This window comes from Rosa rugosa, chromosome 2 (genome assembly GCF_958449725.1).
Source record: "Rosa rugosa chromosome 2, drRosRugo1.1, whole genome shotgun sequence".
In the NCBI taxonomy this organism is placed as follows: domain Eukaryota; kingdom Viridiplantae; phylum Streptophyta; class Magnoliopsida; order Rosales; family Rosaceae; genus Rosa; species Rosa rugosa.
Window position 1 is genome coordinate 39801004 of NC_084821.1, and position 18861 is coordinate 39819864.

General features: G+C 38.9%; 3 protein-coding genes and 1 pseudogene across 4 annotated transcripts; all 4 read left to right on the top strand.

Moving 5' to 3' along the window:
* The first annotated feature begins 804 nt into the window (after nt 1-804).
* LOC133728003 (uncharacterized) lies at nt 805-2495 on the top strand. Of its 2 annotated transcripts, none has more exons than XM_062155422.1 (2): nt 805-1221; nt 1423-2495. In XM_062155422.1, exon 2 carries the CDS (start codon nt 1753-1755, stop codon nt 2467-2469), a length of 717 nt encoding a protein of 238 aa, XP_062011406.1. In that variant the 5' UTR covers nt 805-1221; nt 1423-1752; the 3' UTR covers nt 2470-2495. Both variants share the same exon structure in this region, with proteins under 2 accessions (XP_062011406.1, XP_062011407.1).
* A 1189-nt stretch (nt 2496-3684) lies between these two features.
* On the top strand, nt 3685-7208 carry LOC133733568 (uncharacterized). The gene is made up of 2 exons (XM_062161196.1): nt 3685-6881; nt 6980-7208. The coding sequence occupies exon 1, from the start codon at nt 3743-3745 to the stop codon at nt 6839-6841; it is 3099 nt and encodes a 1032-aa protein (XP_062017180.1). The 5' UTR covers nt 3685-3742; the 3' UTR covers nt 6842-6881; nt 6980-7208.
* Nucleotides 6838-8880, top strand: LOC133733570 (desmethyl-deoxy-podophyllotoxin synthase-like; annotated as a pseudogene).
* Nucleotides 8881-13452: 4572 nt separating this feature from the next.
* Nucleotides 13453-18637, top strand: LOC133730734 (uncharacterized). Its single transcript, XM_062158270.1, has 6 exons — nt 13453-13525; nt 13881-13957; nt 14241-16726; nt 16832-16937; nt 17046-17669; nt 18200-18637. The coding sequence occupies exons 3-6, from the start codon at nt 14241-14243 to the stop codon at nt 18635-18637; spliced, it is 3654 nt and encodes a 1217-aa protein (XP_062014254.1). The 5' UTR covers nt 13453-13525; nt 13881-13957.
* Nucleotides 18638-18861: the final 224 nt, after the last annotated feature.

The window sequence follows — 18861 nt, forward strand, 5'->3', positions numbered from 1 at the left end:
AAGGGGTTTTGAGCTGACATTTTCTCTTCCTGAGCATCCTAATTGCATGTTGAAATCTGATATGGACGTGCACTTGATGCGAATGTGTTTATCCATGTTGAAGAGTCGTTTTGTTGATATATTGGTAAAGGATCTTGGGAGTTCAAATAAGGAGGATGTTGCTCATGCAATGTCTGATCATGCAGCCTCCCGTCAAGCAGCACGTAATCCTGCATTCTCTAATCATTCAGTGTCTAATTGTGCAGCTTTTAATACTGCAGCATCTGATCTGGCAGTGCCTAATCATGAAATGTCTAGTGATGCAGCATCTAACCATGCAACTTCTGATCATGCAGCCTCGGATACTGCACCGCCTAACCATGGAACATCTAATCATTCATCACCTACTCCTGCAATACCTGATCTTGCAGCATCTAATCATGTATCATTATCGTGATGCATGGTAGAAAGTAAATTCATTGACGAAAATGAACATTTGGGGAACTCTGGAGTGCATGAAGGCAATGCATATTTGTCTCAAGGTTGGAAGGAATATATTAATCATGTAGGACAGAAGTTTGAGGGTGGTGCAGCTGAATTTTGTAACAAGTTGTCTAAGTATGCTTTTGAGATGGGATACCGTGTTCGTTATGTAAAAAGTGATAGGACTTGCGTTATTGCTGAATGTCTAAAGAAGATATATATCAGATGGATGTAATTGGCATATACATGCCTCCAAGTGTCAATTGAATGGGTTTTTCTACATTAGGACTTTAAATAATGTTCACACTTGCGAGAGAGTTATCCTCCCTGAACAGACAAGTAAGTTGACCACTTCAATGATAATATCTTCTGTTTTGGTGGATCAAATTCGTGAGAATCCATCTATTAAACCAATTGATATTGTTAAGGATTTCAAGCAAAAATATGGTCTTGATGTCTCTTATCGTAAGGCCTGGTTAGCAAAAGAACTGGCTAAGAGAACAGTTCATGGTGATGAATCCCTCTCTTATCGTCAATTAGTTTGGTATAGAGATGCTTTGATGACAACTAATCCAGGGTCACACTGTATCTTGGAGTGTGACCCCAGGACTTCCTCCTTTCAGAGATTATTTGTTTGCTATGGTGCTTGCATTGAGGGGTTTCGATGGTGCAGACCTTTGTTGTTCATAGATGTAACATTCCTGAAAAGCAAGTATAATGGGTACTTAATTGGTGCTACTGGGAAAGATGGAAATCAAGGTACATTAGTTATTTTTATTATTGATTAGGGTGACAAATCATTGTATATCTTAATAATAGAAGAACAAGCTGTATTACATCGTCATTCTCTTAACTGGTCATTGTGCTGTATATAGATATTGTGTTTCTGATAAGTTACATGCATATATCATTGAAATATCAGATTAATCATACATGTCTTCTTGTCTTATTGGTTTTCAGGAACTTTCCCCTTTGCTTTTGCTATCGTGGACTCGGAAAATGAGGACAACTGGAGCTGGTTCTTTGAAAATTGATCTATAGTTTTGACTGCACAAGGTAGGACAATTACATTGGTATCTGATTGTAACAAAAGTCTGGCAGAATCTGTTTCAAAGATATTTCCAGCATCGCATCATGCATCCTGTTTGCAGTATTTGAAACAGAACCTTATTTCTATATATTCATCTATCTATGGTAAATCTTTCGGGAATCGAATTGTTGATCTTTTTTTGAAATGTGCTTATGCTCACAGTGAAGCGGCTTTTGAGTTTCATTTGAGAAATTTAAAACATGAACGGGGGTGCTCTGTTTATGACTTTTCTAGAAGATCATCCTAAGGAGTATTGGTCATATGCCTATTTTAAGGGCAATCGATATGGTGAAATGTGTAACAAAGTTTCTGGATCGTTTAGTTCTTGGATTTTGGAGCTGTGCACTTTGCCTATCTGTCAAATGGTTGATGGCATCAGGATTAAGCTCATGGCATTCATGGCTGAAAAACGTTGTGAAGCAGAGGAATGGAGTTCTGTTTTTTGTCCTGAGATGGAGAAAACCTTGAACAACAACTTGATGGTCTGTAGGAATTGGAAGGCTTATCGTTCTAGTCAATCTGTTTTTGAAGTTCATGCTGAATATTCTGTGATGGTTGATTTGGATAATCGTTTCTGCTCATGTCATGAGTGGCAGATAAAAGGCTTTCCCTGTGCTCATGCACTAGTTGCTATTCAGAAAAATAACTGGTGCATTTATGATTATGTTGATGATTACTTCAAGTCAAGCTACTTTAGAAGTTCATGTGCTACTCTTATGTCTCCCATACCTGACATTAGGAATGTGATGCATGAGATCCCAGACGACGTTGTCATCATGCCTCCGCTTGCTAAGAGGCGTCCAGGTAGGCCAAAGAATAAAATGGCTGAATCTATTGGTCAAGTTTCAAAAGTCAGAAATTCTAGTCGATGTGGTGTGGTTGGAAAGCATAATAAGAAGTGTACTGCAAATATCTGATAATGTTTTTCAGTATCTTAGTTGTAGTGAGCAAGAATTATATGACGAGAGTTTTTGTATCCTTTTCAACTTTCTTTTTGTTCATTTTTGCATGAATATATTGAAGAAACTGTTGCGCTATCAAATAGATGTGATCTTTTGTTTTGCAAAATCCCATGTTGTAAAAAAAATTGGTTGTGTATGAAGGAAGCAGCTTTTAAAGTACAGAAGTATGACCTGAGTTTACTGTTTTTAATAACATTGCAATGGTATCTCAGTGTATTTAAGAACCTCGATACATAATATAGAAGGATGCAGCTACTCTCCGACCCCTCTCTACCTGCAAGGCTGCAACTCTCTAAAATGTGCTTGGGCGACAGAGAAAATATAATGTTTGCAGAATACATGTAGATCTACTATCCTAGTGTCTCCTTTTTACCTCCTAGAACTACATGTAAATCTTTCACTTTTGTGCTGTGTACTAGGCACGATAACACGAACACGAATATGAAAGAAATTATAAGGATTTAGTTTGAGGTTTATTGATTTGGTTTCATATAAGAACATGAATTTTAATGGTTCAGTTTAGTGTTAATTCGTTAACACGTTAAGAACTATTAACACAAGGGTATTCTTGTAAATTTTGAGTTTCTCTATCTAAATTATATTACAATCCCTAATTCATCACCCTTTCTCAATTTTCACGATAACAACCTCAACCATAAACTTTCAAAAAGAAAAAAGTAGCTCGACCGTATAAGATTTATGTGTGCTTCTTACATTACTCTAAGTTTATAAGAAGTTGTAAGTAAACATTTAGTTATTGTCTTAATGAGTCTTATTGGGATTTAACAGTTAACACGAAATTTAATGGTTCGGTTTTGATTTTAGCATTCTCCACACATTAACTTAACGGTTTGTTATCGAGTTCCACGATAAATATACGAAACTGCTCTTTCGATCTTTTCATATAAAGCCATTTTGGCTGTTATGCTTCTATCATTATCAGCGATGCCCTTCTAAGCATTATTCAACCCTAATTATCTATACAAATTTGCTTTAGACTGTTATTATTAGACTAAATTCTTTGTTTTTGTTTTCCCAAAACTTCTACCAAGTACCAATCCTGGATAAATAAGGTTTACAAACTCCCTACTTACACTAGGATTAGGAAAAGATTAATAAAACATAATTAAACTGACCCACCCACAAAACCACAACCTATAAAAACCCAACTGGGAGGCTTTTCTCGACTAAACCCTTACTTGTGCTCAAAAACCCTAAATTGGCTTCGATGGACCCGTTTGGCGAGAAGAACGAGGCCAGGCTACCCCAGAAGAGGAAGAATAGATGGGATGATTCGCCGGACGGCGATGATCTGCCGAAGAAAAAGCCCAAAACGACGTCGGATTGGGACGCGACGCCGAAACCGATGAGGAGGAGGAATCGGTGGGACGAGACACCAATGCTAGACGCACCGATTTTTGATTCCGACGCCACTCCAACTCTTTCAGTGACAGCCACGCCGACTCCGAAAACTTCAAGGTGGGACCAGACGCCCAAGGCTGCGGCGGCTTACACACCTGGTGTGACTCCCTTTGGCGGAGCTGGGATTGCTACGCCGACGCCGGGAGCTTTCAAGGCCATCGCGCAGGAGGAGAATTTGAGTGACGAACAATTGGATGCCATGATTCCGTCAGGGTATAAGATAATGGACCCACCGGCGGGGTATAAGCCGATTAGGACCCCGGCGAGGAAGCTTCTCGAAACGCCGAGTACTCCTTTTTACACGATTCCGGTGGAGAATCGTGGACAGATGTTTGATTTGCCCAAGGAGCTGCCGGATGGCGTGGCCCTGCGGCCGGAGGATTACCAGTTCTTTGGGGCATTGATGAATGAGGAAGAGAATGAGGAGTTGTCTGCGGAGGAGGTGAAAGATAGGAGGATTATGAAGCTTTTGCTCAAGGTTAAGAACGGCACGCCGCAGCAGAGGAAGGCTGCATTGAGGCAGATCACTGAGAAGGCTGTTGAGTTTGGTGCCGGGCCCTTGTTTGACCGCATTCTGCCTTTGCTGATGCAACAGAAGATGCAACAGAATTTCGAAGAAATGGACCAGGAGAGGCATCTTCTTGTGAAGGTAATTGATAGAGTGCTTTATAAGTTGAATGTATTGGTGTGTCCTTATGTGAAGAAGATTCTTACTGTTGTGTTGCCTTTATTGATTGATCAAGACTATTATGCGCGCGTTGAAGGGAGAGAGATTATCTCCAAGCTTACTAAAGCAGCCGGTTTGGCTAATATGATTGTGGCCATGCGTGAGGGTATTGATGAAGTTGAGGAATATGTCAGGAATACTACTGCTAGGGCTTTCAGTGTTGTTGCTTATGCTGTAGGTATTCCTGCACTCTTGCCGTTTGTGAAAGCTGTGTGCCAGAGCAAGAAATCATGGATGGCACGACACACTGGGATCAAGATTGTTCAGCAGATTGGCATCTTGATTGGGCCGGCTGTTCTTCCCCACTTGAAGTCGCTGGTGGAGACTATAGAACACGGTCTCAGTGATGAAAATCAGAGGGTCCGGACAATTACTGCTCTATCTCTTGCTGCTCTAGCTCAGGCTGCTGCCTCATATGGTATTGAAAGCTTTGACAATGTATTGAAGCCATTGTGGCAGGGTACTAGGACTCACCGTGGTAAGGTTTTGGCTGCGTTCTTGAAGGCAATTGGTTTTGTTATTCCTCTTATGGATGAAAAGTATGCGAGTTACTATACAAAGGAAGTGATGGTCATTTTGATTCGAGAGTTCAAGTCTCCTGATGAAGAAATGAAGAAGATTGTGCTTAAAGTGGTGAAACAATGTGTAAATACAGACGGTGTAGAGCCTGAATATATAAGAGATCATATTCTTCCCGAGTTCTTCAGAAACTTTTGGATTAGAAGGATGGCTTTGGATAGAAGAAACTACAGGCAACTAGTTGAAACAACTGTGGAGCTAGCAAACAAAGTGGGTGCTTCTGATGTAATAGGGAGAATTGTTGAGGATCTCAAAGATGACAGTGAACCATATAGACAAATGGTTGTAGAGACAATTGAGAAGGTGGTTGTAAATTTAGGTGCTTCTGATATTCATGATAGGTTGGAGGAGCTTCTCATTGATGGTATTCTTTACGCCTTCCAAGAGCAGACCAGTGACGATGCAAATGTGCTGCTTAGTGGGTTTGGTGCGGTTGTGAATTCTCTTGGCCCGAGGGTGAAATCATACCTTCCCCAGATTTGTGGTATCATCAAGTGGCGCTTGAATAACAAGAGTGCAAAGGTCAGACAGCAAGCTGCAGATCTTATTTCAAGGATTGCTGTGGTCATGAAGATATGCCAAGAGGAACAATTGATGGCTCATCTCGGTGTTGTCTTGTATGAGTATTTGGGAGAAGAGTACCCTGAAGTTCTAGGATCAATTCTGGGAGCATTGAAGGCAATTGTCAATGTTATTGGTATGACAAAGATGACTCCTCCTATAAAGGATTTGATTCCCAGGTTGGCTCCAATTCTGAAGAATAGGCATGAGAAAGTTCAGGAGAACTGTATTGACCTTGTTGGTCGCATTGCTGACCGCGGTGCTGAGTTTGTTCCAGCGGGGGAGTGGATGAGGATCTGTTTTGAGCTTCTTGAGATGCTGAAAGCTCATAAGAAGGGTATCCGGCGAGCTACTGTGAACACTTTTGGGTACATTGCAAAAGCCATTGGCCCACAAGATGTCCTGGCAACTCTCCTGAATAATCTCAAGGTGCAGGAGCGTCAGAATCGTGTTTGCACGACTGTAGCAATTGCAATAGTAGCTGAAACATGTGCTCCTTTTACGGTTCTGCCTGCTCTGATGAATGAGTACCGTGTTCCAGAGCTTAATGTGCGGAATGGTGTTTTGAAATCCCTCTCTTTCATTTTTGAGTACATTGGTGAAACGGGGAAAGAATATATATATGCAGTGACCCCGTTGCTTGAGGATGCCCTCATGGACAGAGATCTGGTTCACAGGCAAACTGCAGCTTCTGTTGTCAAGCACATGGCTTTGGGAGTAGCTGGATTGGGTTGTGAGGAGGCGTTAGTCCACTTGCTGAACTATGTCTGGCCAAACATATTTGAGACATCCCCACATGTTATTAATGCTGTTATGGAAGCCATTGAAGGGATGAGGGTGGCTTTGGGTCCTGCTGTTGTTCTCAATTACTGTCTCCAGGGGCTGTTCCATCCTGCTAGGAAGGTTAGGGAGGCGTACTGGAAGATTTACAACTCACTCTATATTGGAGCTCAAGATGCTCTTGTGGCAGCCTACCCTTTGCTGGAGGACGAGGAGCATAATGTGTATACTAGGCCAGAGCTGACAATGTTCATATGAGCTGCAGCACAGCTTCTATGTAGCCCAGGAGCGTACACGGGTAGTAGAAATCCTCTGGAAACTAGTCTTAGTTTTTCTGATTTACTAGTCTATTTAACTGTCTTACTTATTCCGTTCCTATGTTTCTATCATGTGCAGAGGTGTATTCCAAGCCCAAACTTAGGGATGGGACAAAGGAACTGGTCAAGTTGGTTAACCCCAACAAATTCTTGCTTTTCCATTATTTTATTTTATGATATCTGAATTTGTGGATGGGCTTTTTTGTTGAAAAAGTGTTTTTATTTTTTGTTTTACTTTTTTCAGATTTTGGGAAGAACTGGAGGTGGCTGATTTGGGGTTTCCAAAGTGGTTGAATACAGGCAAAACCAGGTTGTTTAATCCAAAGTTTCATATATTACAAATCTTAACAGAACGTCATATGTTGGATTGCGGAGAAAACATGAAAAGCTAAAAGATAAGCATGTTGTAAGATGTCAAAGATTGATTGGAAATAGATAAGCTGAGCTTGCTTAAAACAACTTATAAGGCTACTTGGTACAAGGGAAAAAATAAAAAATAAAACTGCATCAAGGAAAAGCAGAGGCTTGTTTTTTCTGTTCCCTGCAGAGGAGAAAGATCAATTTGTCAAGAACTTTCCTTTTCATATTTATGTATGCACATAGGAGCACTGACAGAATTACTAGGTTAAACCAAGGAAAAAGACACAAACTTGGTTCCTGATCCCTTTTCCCTTGATGCCTAAAGCTTCTATTGATAGTACTCAAGTGCCATGAAGCTGTTCAAAGAATGAAAGAATGCCAAATAATTGCCTGAAGCCTGTATCTTTGCTTAGGATTTGCTAGGCAATGATGAGTATTTTGTTTACAACTCTCCTTAATTAAATGAACTTATATGACCTCACGTGTAAAGATCAACTAGTAGATGGATTCGTCACAACAACTGGACCAAAGATAACAACACTAACGTGCTTGCAAGAAGACTGGTTATCTTTTGTTAGTGATTCATTAGTAATGGATAATTGGATATTATAATGAATCACTAACAGCAACCTAGCAGCACAGTCCTATATAGATGGTTTTTTCTTTTCTTTAAATCTGAGTTTGTTTTGATTGGTTTCCTTTTCTTTATTTAGAACTGTATGCAATTCGATCAGGACATTAGTCTTTCATCAATTAACAAATTAGTCATTTTCAGGATATTTTTAGTGCTGGGAGTGAGACATCAGCTACAACTGTAGATTGGGCAATGTCAGAACTGATGAAACATCCAAGAATCATGAAAAGGGCACAGGGTGAGGTGAGAGAAGTGTATGACCAAAAACAGCAGGCAAACGAAACAGGCATTAAAGAGATGAAATATTTAAATTTGGTTATTCAAGAGACACTGAGGTTGCACCCTGTTGGTCCCCTGTTACTTCCACGAGAATGCTCTCCACGAGATTGATGGATATGAAATACCTGTCAAAACAAAGGTAATTGTGAATGCTTGGGCAATCGGAAGAGATCCCAATTACTGGACTGAGCCCGAGACCTTTTATCCAGAGAGATTCCTTGATAGCTCTTTTGACTACCAAGGAACAAACTTTGAGTATATCCCATTTGGTGCTGGAAGGAGAATTTTCCCTGGCATATTATACGGTCTGGCAAATGTTGAGCTCCCACTAGCGTTGTTGTTATATCATTTTGATTGGAAACTCCCTAATGGAATGAAGAATGAGGACTTGGACATGACTGAGGACTTTGGCATTGCAGTCCGCAGAAAAGAAGATCTTCATTTGATTGCCACTCCATATCATTCCTCTGCCTGATGCAAATTCAAAAGCAGAAACAAAGTAGGTGTACGTTTTTTTTTTTGTCTTTCAAAAGCTATTGAAGTTTGTTTGTTTATGTCAACTGTTGTTATCAGAACTATATCCAAAGCCTAGTTACAAAATAACAATCAAACACTTCGGATTGGTATGAGTTCTGATTCTTGAGAACCATACTACTGGATGTACTTTCATTATAATAATGAGAAAATTGGAAGAAACACAGAGCAAAAGCTGCAGACTACTGAATGAAGAAGTTCATCAAAAATATTACTCATTCAAACAATAGCATGGATCAACTGAACATATTTGCACAATCGGTTATTTTTTATTTTATTTTTATTTTTTTTATATATATTTCTGATTGTGGGTTTGGTTGGTTTCCTGAAGTTAACCTGAAACAAACAATATTACTGAATACCAGAAGAAGGGACACATGGGTTTAGCTAAAACATAAAACAAACTCTGCACCTCCACTAAAACTCAACCCTGCGATTGAGCCTAAAATTCTCCATTTCATGGTTTTGAGAGATAACAACGTACACTGGCAAACTATTTGATAGTGTTTGAAAACTTTTGCATCAAATGAGCAACCTTGAATGTACAGCCTTTAAGATTGCTTCATATATTCTGACGGCTGCTAAAGTCCTAATGCCCCCATCCACCTCCCACCGTCATCAAACTCTGTATTGTCCACTTGGTTAATTTGCCAGCTAGGAGGAGCTGTGCGTAGATCCACACGCCTCACTCTGTATCCTTCAGGAAAATCACCCGGCGAACAACTCTGAAAAGCTAGGGCCACTCGTAGCAGCTGTAAACAAAAAACTCGTATCATAAGAAAGGCACATTTGACGTCATTTTGCTGCACAAACTTAATACACACACACACACACACACACATGATCAAGGGAAGGAAGCTGTACAACATGAAACGCTGCCCATTAACTTTAAACACATTACCATTCTTTGGGTCCTCAATTTCAATAGCACCAAATGGAAAAACTCTTTTAACCACGAACGGACCTGTCCACCTAGAGCGAAGCTTACCAGGAAACAAATGCAATCTAGAATTATACAAAAGAACTTTTTGACCAGGTTCAAAAGTTTTTCTCAAAATTTTCTTATCATGGAAAACTTTCATTCGTTCCTTGTAAATCCTAGAATTTTCATATGCTTCATTCCGAATTTCTTCCAATTCATTCAACTGAAGTTTCCTAAGAGAACTTGCATCATTCAGACCAAAATTAAATGTCTTGATCGCCCAATAAGCTCTGTGTTCCAATTCGACAGGTAAGTGACAAGCTTTTCCATAGATTAATCTATAGGGGGACATACCAATTGGGGTTTTATAAGCTGTACGGTAAGCCCAAAGTGCATCAATTAGTCGTAAAGACCAATCCTTACGGTTTGGGTTCACTGTTTTTTCCAAAATTTGTTTTATTTCCCTATTGGCAAGTTCAACCTGACCACTTGTTTGTGGGTGATAAGGGGTGGCCACTTTATGAGTAACTCCATATTTCTTCATCAAGGCCTCGAAAGGCTTATTGCAAAAATGCTTACCCCCATCACTAATAATAGCCCTAGGTGTTCCATGTCTAGAGAAAATATTTTCTTTCAAAAATTTCAAAACAGTTTTTTGGTCATTTTTCCGACAAGGAACAGCCTCAATCCATTTAGATACATAATCAATGCCTACCAAGATATATAGATATCCAAAAGATGAAGGAAACGGGCCCATAAAATCAATGCCCCAACAATCAAATATTTCAATGACTAAAATGGGATTCAGAGGCATCATATTTCTACGAGTTATCGCTCCTAACTTTTGACAACGCTCACATGTTCGACAATATGCATTGGTGTCCTTAAACAGAGTTGGCCAATAAAATCCACATTGCAAAATTTTAGCAGCTGTTTTTTTAACAGAAAAATGGCCACCACATGCTTCATTATGGCAAAAAGAAATCACATCATGCATTTCATTCTCAGGTACACATCTCCTATAAATTTGGTCTGCACAATATTTAAATAAATAAGGATCATCCCAAAAGAAACTGCGTACCTCCACCAGGAACTTTTTCCTATCTTGTGCATTCCAATCCGGAGGGATTTTACCTGTGACAAGATAATTAACAATGTTAGCATACCAAGGTAATTCCGAAATAACAAAAAGCTGCTCATCAGGAAAAGAATCATTAATAGGCTGCAAGTCAGGATTTTCATCAAAAACCAATCTAGATAAATGGTCTGCCACCACATTCTCGACTCCCTTTTTGTCTTTGATAGTGATGTCAAACTCTTGGAGTAGGAGGATCCACCTAATAAGTCGAGCCTTAGCATCCTTCTTAGTGAGGAGGTATTTTAAAGCTGCGTGGTCAGTGAAAACAACAATAGGCGATCCAACAAGGTAAGCACGAAATTTATCTAATGCAAATACTACCGCAAGGAGCTCTTTTTCAGTTGTTGAGTAATTCATTTGAGCACTATTCAAAGTTCTACTTGCATAGTAAATGACATATGGTTTCTTATCTTTTCTTTGCCCCAAAACAGCCCCTATTGCAAAGTCACTAGCATCACACATAATTTCAAAAGGCAAATTCCAATCAGGTGATTGCATAATAGGAGCAGAAGTGAGTAATGCAATTAATCTTTCAAAAGCAACCTGACAAGCATCAGTCCAAACAAATGGAGTGTCTTTAGACAAGAGATTACACAAGGGTCTAGATATCACTACTACAAAAACTCAATCAGACGACGCCTCTCACACGACGTATCATAATTTTCCGTCGTCTGATTGATTTTTATTTTTTCAGACGTCGTTTTTACAAAATTTGTCGTCTGATATGGACTTGTGAATTAGTTCAGACGGCGTTTAATGAAAAAACCGTTGTGTGACGCTTAAAAAATTGAGCGGCAACTTTCCCACCATGTAAGTGGTGCCAAACCCCATCTGAAACCCCCAATTTCCCCCCAACATGTATTAATCCGACGACGAAAAATAACAAAACTGTGGTGTGATCAGTATGTTTGGCTGAAGGAGGGAGATTTCCCACGCCACAATTTTTCTCCAACTCCCGAAGGAGGGAAGTCCAATTAATAGGATACAACCCCCAAATTTAAATGGCTTCATTCAGACCACCTTCTTACACAAATCTGTTGTGTGAGTCCTTTTCCAAATTGATAGGGCATTAGGGCCTCACAAATCTAGCTGAAACCCTAACAAGTACTTGGAGCAAAAAATATAACAAAATAGCAAAACCCTCTCTTGACAGCTAGCGCCTCGCTCTATCTTAATTGACCCGTCTCACTGTCAATTGACACACCCAAAAACAAAGCCCTCCTCTTGGTCACCTCACTGTCGACAGACCCAGACGAAAACTAGAATCCTCACCCTCTACCCTAAACCTCACTCTCCCAAACCCTCATTCTTCTCTCTATCTCGACAGACCCAAACCAAAATGAAAATCCTCACTCTCTAGCCAAAACCTCACTCTCCGAAACCCTCATTCTTCTCTCTAACCAATCTCATCTCTCTGCGAATGGGATTGAGCCGGTGAACTGAGATTGAGCCAGTTTAGCCTCTCCGGATCGAGCCGATTCCCTTAGAGCGAAGCACTATTGGCCAGTTTAGCCTCTCGGACTGGTTCCCGTCGCATGCAGCCTCAGGTATCAAAATCGTTTCTTTTGATTGATTCTCTTCGATTCTGTAACTGGGTTTTGATTATTACGCCTTGTTTTCAGTTGGGTCCTCTCAAGTTTTGATCTTTTTGGTGTAATTATCATGGGCTAAGCTTTCGGCTTTTTAATAATCTGTGAATATGCTTGATTCTGTTCCTCCATGTTGATTCTGTTTAATTATCTTCTGGGTTGCTTAAATTTTTGTTTATATGTATATACATGCGGTGATGATAATGAGATGCAGATTTGAATATTTGATTTCATCATCTGAGTTGTTGTTCTTAACTGGTACAACACCGTATGAGCTATTATAATACTGGGCTAGCAGTTCGGGCATACACATGCAAACACAGAATTTTATTCTTCTCCAACTCGTAAGAGCTAGTTGTTACTGTTATGTAGAGGTAAAGTAAAGGATTTAAAGGTTACACGTGTTTGGATTGATTTGAATCAAAGAGTCTGATTAACTGGTTTTAGCTAAGCTAGGAATGAAAAAGCTGCATATATATCTTAAATTTTGATGGGGTTGGAACTAAAGAGTTGCATGATGGTTGTTGGGACAGGTGGATGAGTTGAGTTGGATATGTTTTTGTGTGGGGATTCATTATGAAAGTCTGAGCTAAAGTGTCTGCCTCCATCACTCCATCTTTAATTGTCTCTTTCTTTATTGAACCACATTGAACCTCTGCTCGATCATACACCTTAATTTATTTTTACAGTGCAGTTTTTGAAAGATAAGTTACTAATGGCTTGAAAAAAAAAAAAATTATCTGATTTAAAATATAATTAGTTTGGGGAAAGATTTACGAAAAAATAAAGTTCTGTTCAGTAAAGATGTAATGTGCCATTGGGGGAATTTTAAATGGATGATTAATACAAGCCTCAAAGATCTCATTGATTGTAGTAGTGTAGAGAGGGTCTATTATTGGAGGTTTGTTATTAATTTAGCAACCTAATGAGCATGTTATGGTCTAGATGAGTTGATATTTGTTGCTTTATTAATTTGGATTGAATGATACGGGGAATTTAGGAACATTGTTCAGATCACATGTAGTTCATCTTTAGGTGTCGTTTTGATCTCCTATTTGAAATTCTAACTAAGATACTTGATTGTTGTTCTATTTGTAGGTTTTCTCAAGTGCAGCAAGAGTTGGAGGCTTAGATGGAGTATTGGTACCTTGGGCTTGGGATTAAACACGGTAACTTTACTGGTCATGATTTTCTATTTTCATTTGGTTGGTTAATGATTGAACAATGAGAAGTTGATGAGGATACATCAACCCTATGTATTCATTGCACTTACTGGTTGAAATTGCTTATCAAATATTGATATTGGTTCAATTTTATAGTGATTTGCATCAGTTTTGCATACTGCTCTTACTAAGTAATGATCTTATTATAAGTAAGCTCAAGAAGTTTAGATATTTTGTTGATCTATGAGTGTCATTACTGTCTTCCAGTCCAATAAGTGTGATTTATTTAAATGCTTAGTAGGTAAGCGTCCGTTTTGCTTAACTTTTGTACTAAAGTACCGCTTTTGTTAAATTTTGGCAGGAAACTTGTGGTGATTGCAAGGGTGAGAGAGAAAGGGAGCTCAAAAAGCTGCTTGAAAATTTTAATAGCAAAATAAGGTTAGTCAATTCAATCCTACAATTGATTTTCTGAACTTGCTTAATTTAATGGGGTTGATAAGATATTTTATTGAATGCTTAAACTTTGTGGCAGCATATAAAATGGGTTGTTGATAAGAATTTTTTGTATATATTTTGTGCAAAGTATAAGTACTATAGATACAACTTATTGTTTTTTGCTTGGTTAATGATGGATTTGGATTTTGAAGGCTGTGTATTTGCATATGTGTTTAGAGGGACAGCATAATGATATAGTCTGTTTATTGTTGTCTTCTTTGCTTAGATGGAAGATAGGTCTTGGATGCATGCGGATAAAAGATCTTTAGCTTATGAGTTAGGGGTGGGAAGTTTCTTGAAGTTTGCTTTAGAAAATGCGAAAAATCCTAACAATGTCGCTTGTCCATGTTCAAAATGTGGGAATATGGATTTCTTTCCCATCTCTGTTATTAAGACTCATCTGTATTATAATGGGGTTGATGAAACTTATAAGGTGTGGAAGTGGCATGGGGAGAAAGAAGATACGTCTTCGGGTAGTAGTGAAGATTCAGCCTCAGGTTCGATTGAATCTGAATCAGTGGATGAGAATGTTGGGGTAGATTGTACAATGGATAGGTCTGATGATGACAATGAGTTTTCATCAGAGTGCAATGATTTTAAAGAGTTTGTTGAGGATGCAAATAAGCCATTGTACCCTGGCTGTGTACGATTCACAAAGTTGAGTGTGCTGGTGAAGTTGTATAATTTAAAAGCTAAACATGGAATGAGCGATGCAGCTTATTCCGATTGGCTGATTGCTTTCGGTGAGCATCTTCCCGAAGGTAATGAAATTCCTACATCTGTGTACGAGGCCAAGAAGACTTTGGGGGCACTAGGGATGGATTATAGGAAGATACATGCATGTCCTAATGACTGCATTTTGTATAGAAAACAGTACACAGATAATATCAATTGTCCTACTTGTGGTGTCTCTAGGTGGAAAGTTGGAAAAAATTCGAAGGAGAGAGAGGGTGTACCCGCTAAGGTACTCTGGTATTTTCCACCAATTCCTAGGTTTAAGAGAATGTTTCAATCTACAAAAACAGCTAGTAGTTTGACTTGGCATGCCACTGATAGACCGAAAGATGGGTTAATGCGTCACCCGGCAGATGCGTTGACCTGGAAATCAGTTGATGAGAAGTGGCCTGAGTTTGGTTTGGAGTCAAGAAACCTTAGGCTTGCGCTATCGTCAGACGGGTTTAATCCTCATAGTTCCCTAAGCAGCAAATACAGTTGTTGGCCAGTCATTCTTGTCAACTACAATCTCCCTCCTTGGCTTTGTATGAAAAGAAAATATATGATGTTAACGTTGTTGATTTCCGGGCCTAAACAACCTGGAAATGACATCGATGTCTATTTAGAACCATTAATCGATGATTTGAAGGTTCTTTGGGAGGGAGTAAAGGGAGTTTATGATGCTTGCAGCAACGAGTATTTTACTCTCAAGGCTGCACTATTTTGGACAATCAATGATTTTCCAGCCTATGGTAACTTGTCTGGGAGCATTGTTAAAGGGTATAATGCATGCCCAATATGTCTTGAAAAGACATTACCAAAGAGGCTGGTCCATGGAGGGAAGATGGCTTATATACGGCATAGAAGGTGGAAAGGAAGAAATCATCCTTACCGAAAGCAACGGGCTGCTTTTGATAACCAGCAAGAACTTGAAGCTGCTCCTGTTCCATTGAGTGGAGAAGAAGTTCTAAAAAGGATGGAAGAAGAAGTGTTAATTTGGCCGTTTGGGAAGAAACATCCTCCTCCTCCGTACAAGGGTGATGAGGATGAAAATAGACCTTGTTGGAAGAAGAAGTCGATCTTTTTTGAACTTGAATACTGGAAATTTCTTCCGGTTCGCCACTGCCTAGATGTGATGCATATTGAAAAAAATGTTTGTGACAGTCTTTTAGGCACATTGTTAAACATTCCAGGAAAAACAAAAGATGGCATCAAGGCCCGTTTGGATATGGTTGAGATGGGTATTAGAACTGAACTTGCACCTAATCTTGATGGTTCGAAAAAAAATCGCTTGCCATTAGCGAGTTGGAATCTGACCTTAGATGAGAAGAAATCAGTTTGTGGTTGTTTTTGTTGTATGAAGGTCCCTCAAAACTACTGTTCTAACATTCATAATCTGGTTTCAATGGATGACCTAAGGCTTAGTGGGATGAAGTCTCATGATTGTCATGTGTTAATGCAACAACTCCTTCCCGTTGCATTAAGGGCTGTATTAGACAAACCGGTTAGAGTTGCTGTTATCAGATTATGTCTTTTCTTCACTGAGATTTGCAGCAAATCATTTGAGGTATCTAAGCTGCCCAAAATTCAAAGTGATATTGTTGAGACATTGTGCTTGCTTGAGAAGTATTTTCCTCCTTCATTCTTCGATATAATGGTACATTTGACGGTTCACCTAGTTAGAGAAGTTGAATTATGTGGACCAGTTTTCTATCGGTGGATGTATCCTTTTGAAAGATACATGAAGGTTTGCAAGGGTTATGTTCGCAATAGAAATCGGCCTGAGGGTTGTATAGCAGAGAATTATATTGCAGAAGAAGCTGTGGAGTTTTTAGCCGAACGCTTATTGTCCGACCAAACTATTGGAATTCCAAAACAGCGTTCTAAGGAGTGCAAACCGACTTCTGGTGCTAAAGTCTCCTCTATCTATGGCAGTGAGTTCAACCAAGCGCATCTTTGTGTTCTACAAAACACCGAAGAGTTCAGAACCTACTTTATGTAAGTCCAACTTTTTGTTTAGCTTTTCTCTTTTATATATTTAATATTAATCTCTTCATAAGCACTAAGTAACCCTGCAACTTTTCTTTGGCTTTTTGTTTGCAGCGAGCATACGGAATATTTGAAGAGAGCTTTTCCGAGGTTCAAAAAGAATAAGAAGTGGCTTAAGGACAAACAAAACAATTCATTTGCAGATTGGGTGAAGATAAGGGTAAGTCATGGGATGTATCAAGTTCTATATCATCTTGTTAGTTGCTTTCAATTAGTTAAATGATGCTTGTTTATGTAGACCTGACTTAGTAATAATTTATCTTTACAGGTGGGGCAACAACTGGATGATCCTGCAAGCAACATATCTGAAACAGTTAGGTGGATTGCAGATGGACCAAGCCATGAAGTAGCAAAATTCAACAGTTACAAAATTGATGGAGTTCAATTTTACACAAAGTCACTTGACAATGTTCGAGTGTGTCAGAATAGTGGCGTTTACCTAGAGGCTGAAGCTATGGTTGTTGCTAGTGCTAGGGACAGAAAACCTGTAGATGACGATATGGTCTTCTATGGGGTGATAGATGAAATTTGGGAGCTAGATTATGCTAAGTTTAGGCTGCCCCTCTTTAAGTGTGATTGGGTTGAGAGTTCAAAGGGTGTCAAGGTGGACGACATTGGTTTCACTTTAGTGAATTTGAATAGGAGAGGCCATCTAAATGACATATTTGCTTTGGCTACATCTGTCTATCAAATTTTTTATGTCCAAGATCCGGTAGATCCTAGGTGGTCAGTTGTTCTAAGAGTCCCACAAAGGGATTACAATGACTTGGCTCATGATGATGAGCTTGGGGACACTATAATTGATCACCAGCCCTTTACTGATAGAATGCCATCTATTGAGAGTGGAGATGGAGAAATAGGATACATTAGAGCAGACAATGAGACTATTTTGGTTAATGAATAATAGAATTGCTCATTGTAATGTTATTTGAAGAATGATTATGTTTGTTAATGTAAGGAATTTCATATTACGGTGCCTTTTATGGTTGTTTGTTCATGTTTATGTTGAAGTTAATATACTTGGATTATGGCTGATTTGATTTTACTTGAATGTACTTGGATGATTAGTATGATTAGTATGAAATTTGAATGTACTTGGATGATGACTGATTTGTTTTTATTAAAATGATTAGTAGGTAAGCGTCCATTTTGCTTAACTTTTGTACTAAAGTACCCCTTTTGTTACATTTTGGCAGGAAACTTGTGGTTGATTGCAAGGGTGAGAGAGAAAGGGAGCTCAAAAAGCTGCTGGAAAATTTTAATTGCAAAACAAGGTAAGTCAATTCAACTCTACAATTGATTATCTGAACTTGCTTAATTTAATGGGGTTGATAAGATATTTTGTTGAATGCTTAAACTTTGTGGCAGCATATAAAATGGATTGTTGCTAAGTTACAACTGATTGTTTTTTGCTTGGTATAGATAATGGTGCATTCAAAGGCTGTCTCAAATCCAACAAAGAAGACTTCAAAAACACATAAAGTAAGGAAGTCGAAGTCTTCAAAGACCAAGGATAGGGAATCTGTTTCAAATAATTCTGCTGCAAGTGTGAGTAAATCAAAGAAGCGCGGGAAGAAGAAGACGCAGGAGGAGGATGATGGATGTACTGGAGGGCTTAAGTTGCTCAAGCGTCACCGCGTTACAATGTCAAGGATGACAACGAGCAGGATTCTAAAGAAGAGACTTATAGTCGAGTTTGATAAGAATGGGGATCCAATAGGGAATAATGCAGATGCATTGCAATCCTACATCGGTGTTTTGGCAAGGACTAATATCCCAATTTCAATAGTATCTTGGCCTAAAGTATCGAAGACAAAAAAAAGCAATCTTTGGGAGACCGTTCTGGTAAGGGTTGATTAATTATTAGTGAAGCTTGTTTTTATTAATTCACATTCATGTTAGAAGCATGTTGTAATATTATTTATGCAACTGAAGCTTGTTTTTATTAATTCACATTCATGTTAGAAGCATGTTCTAATATTATTTATGCAACTGAAGCTTGTTTTTATTAATTCACATTCATGTTAGAAGCATGTTCTAATATTATTTATGCACTGATGGTTCTTTTTATATAGACGTCATTC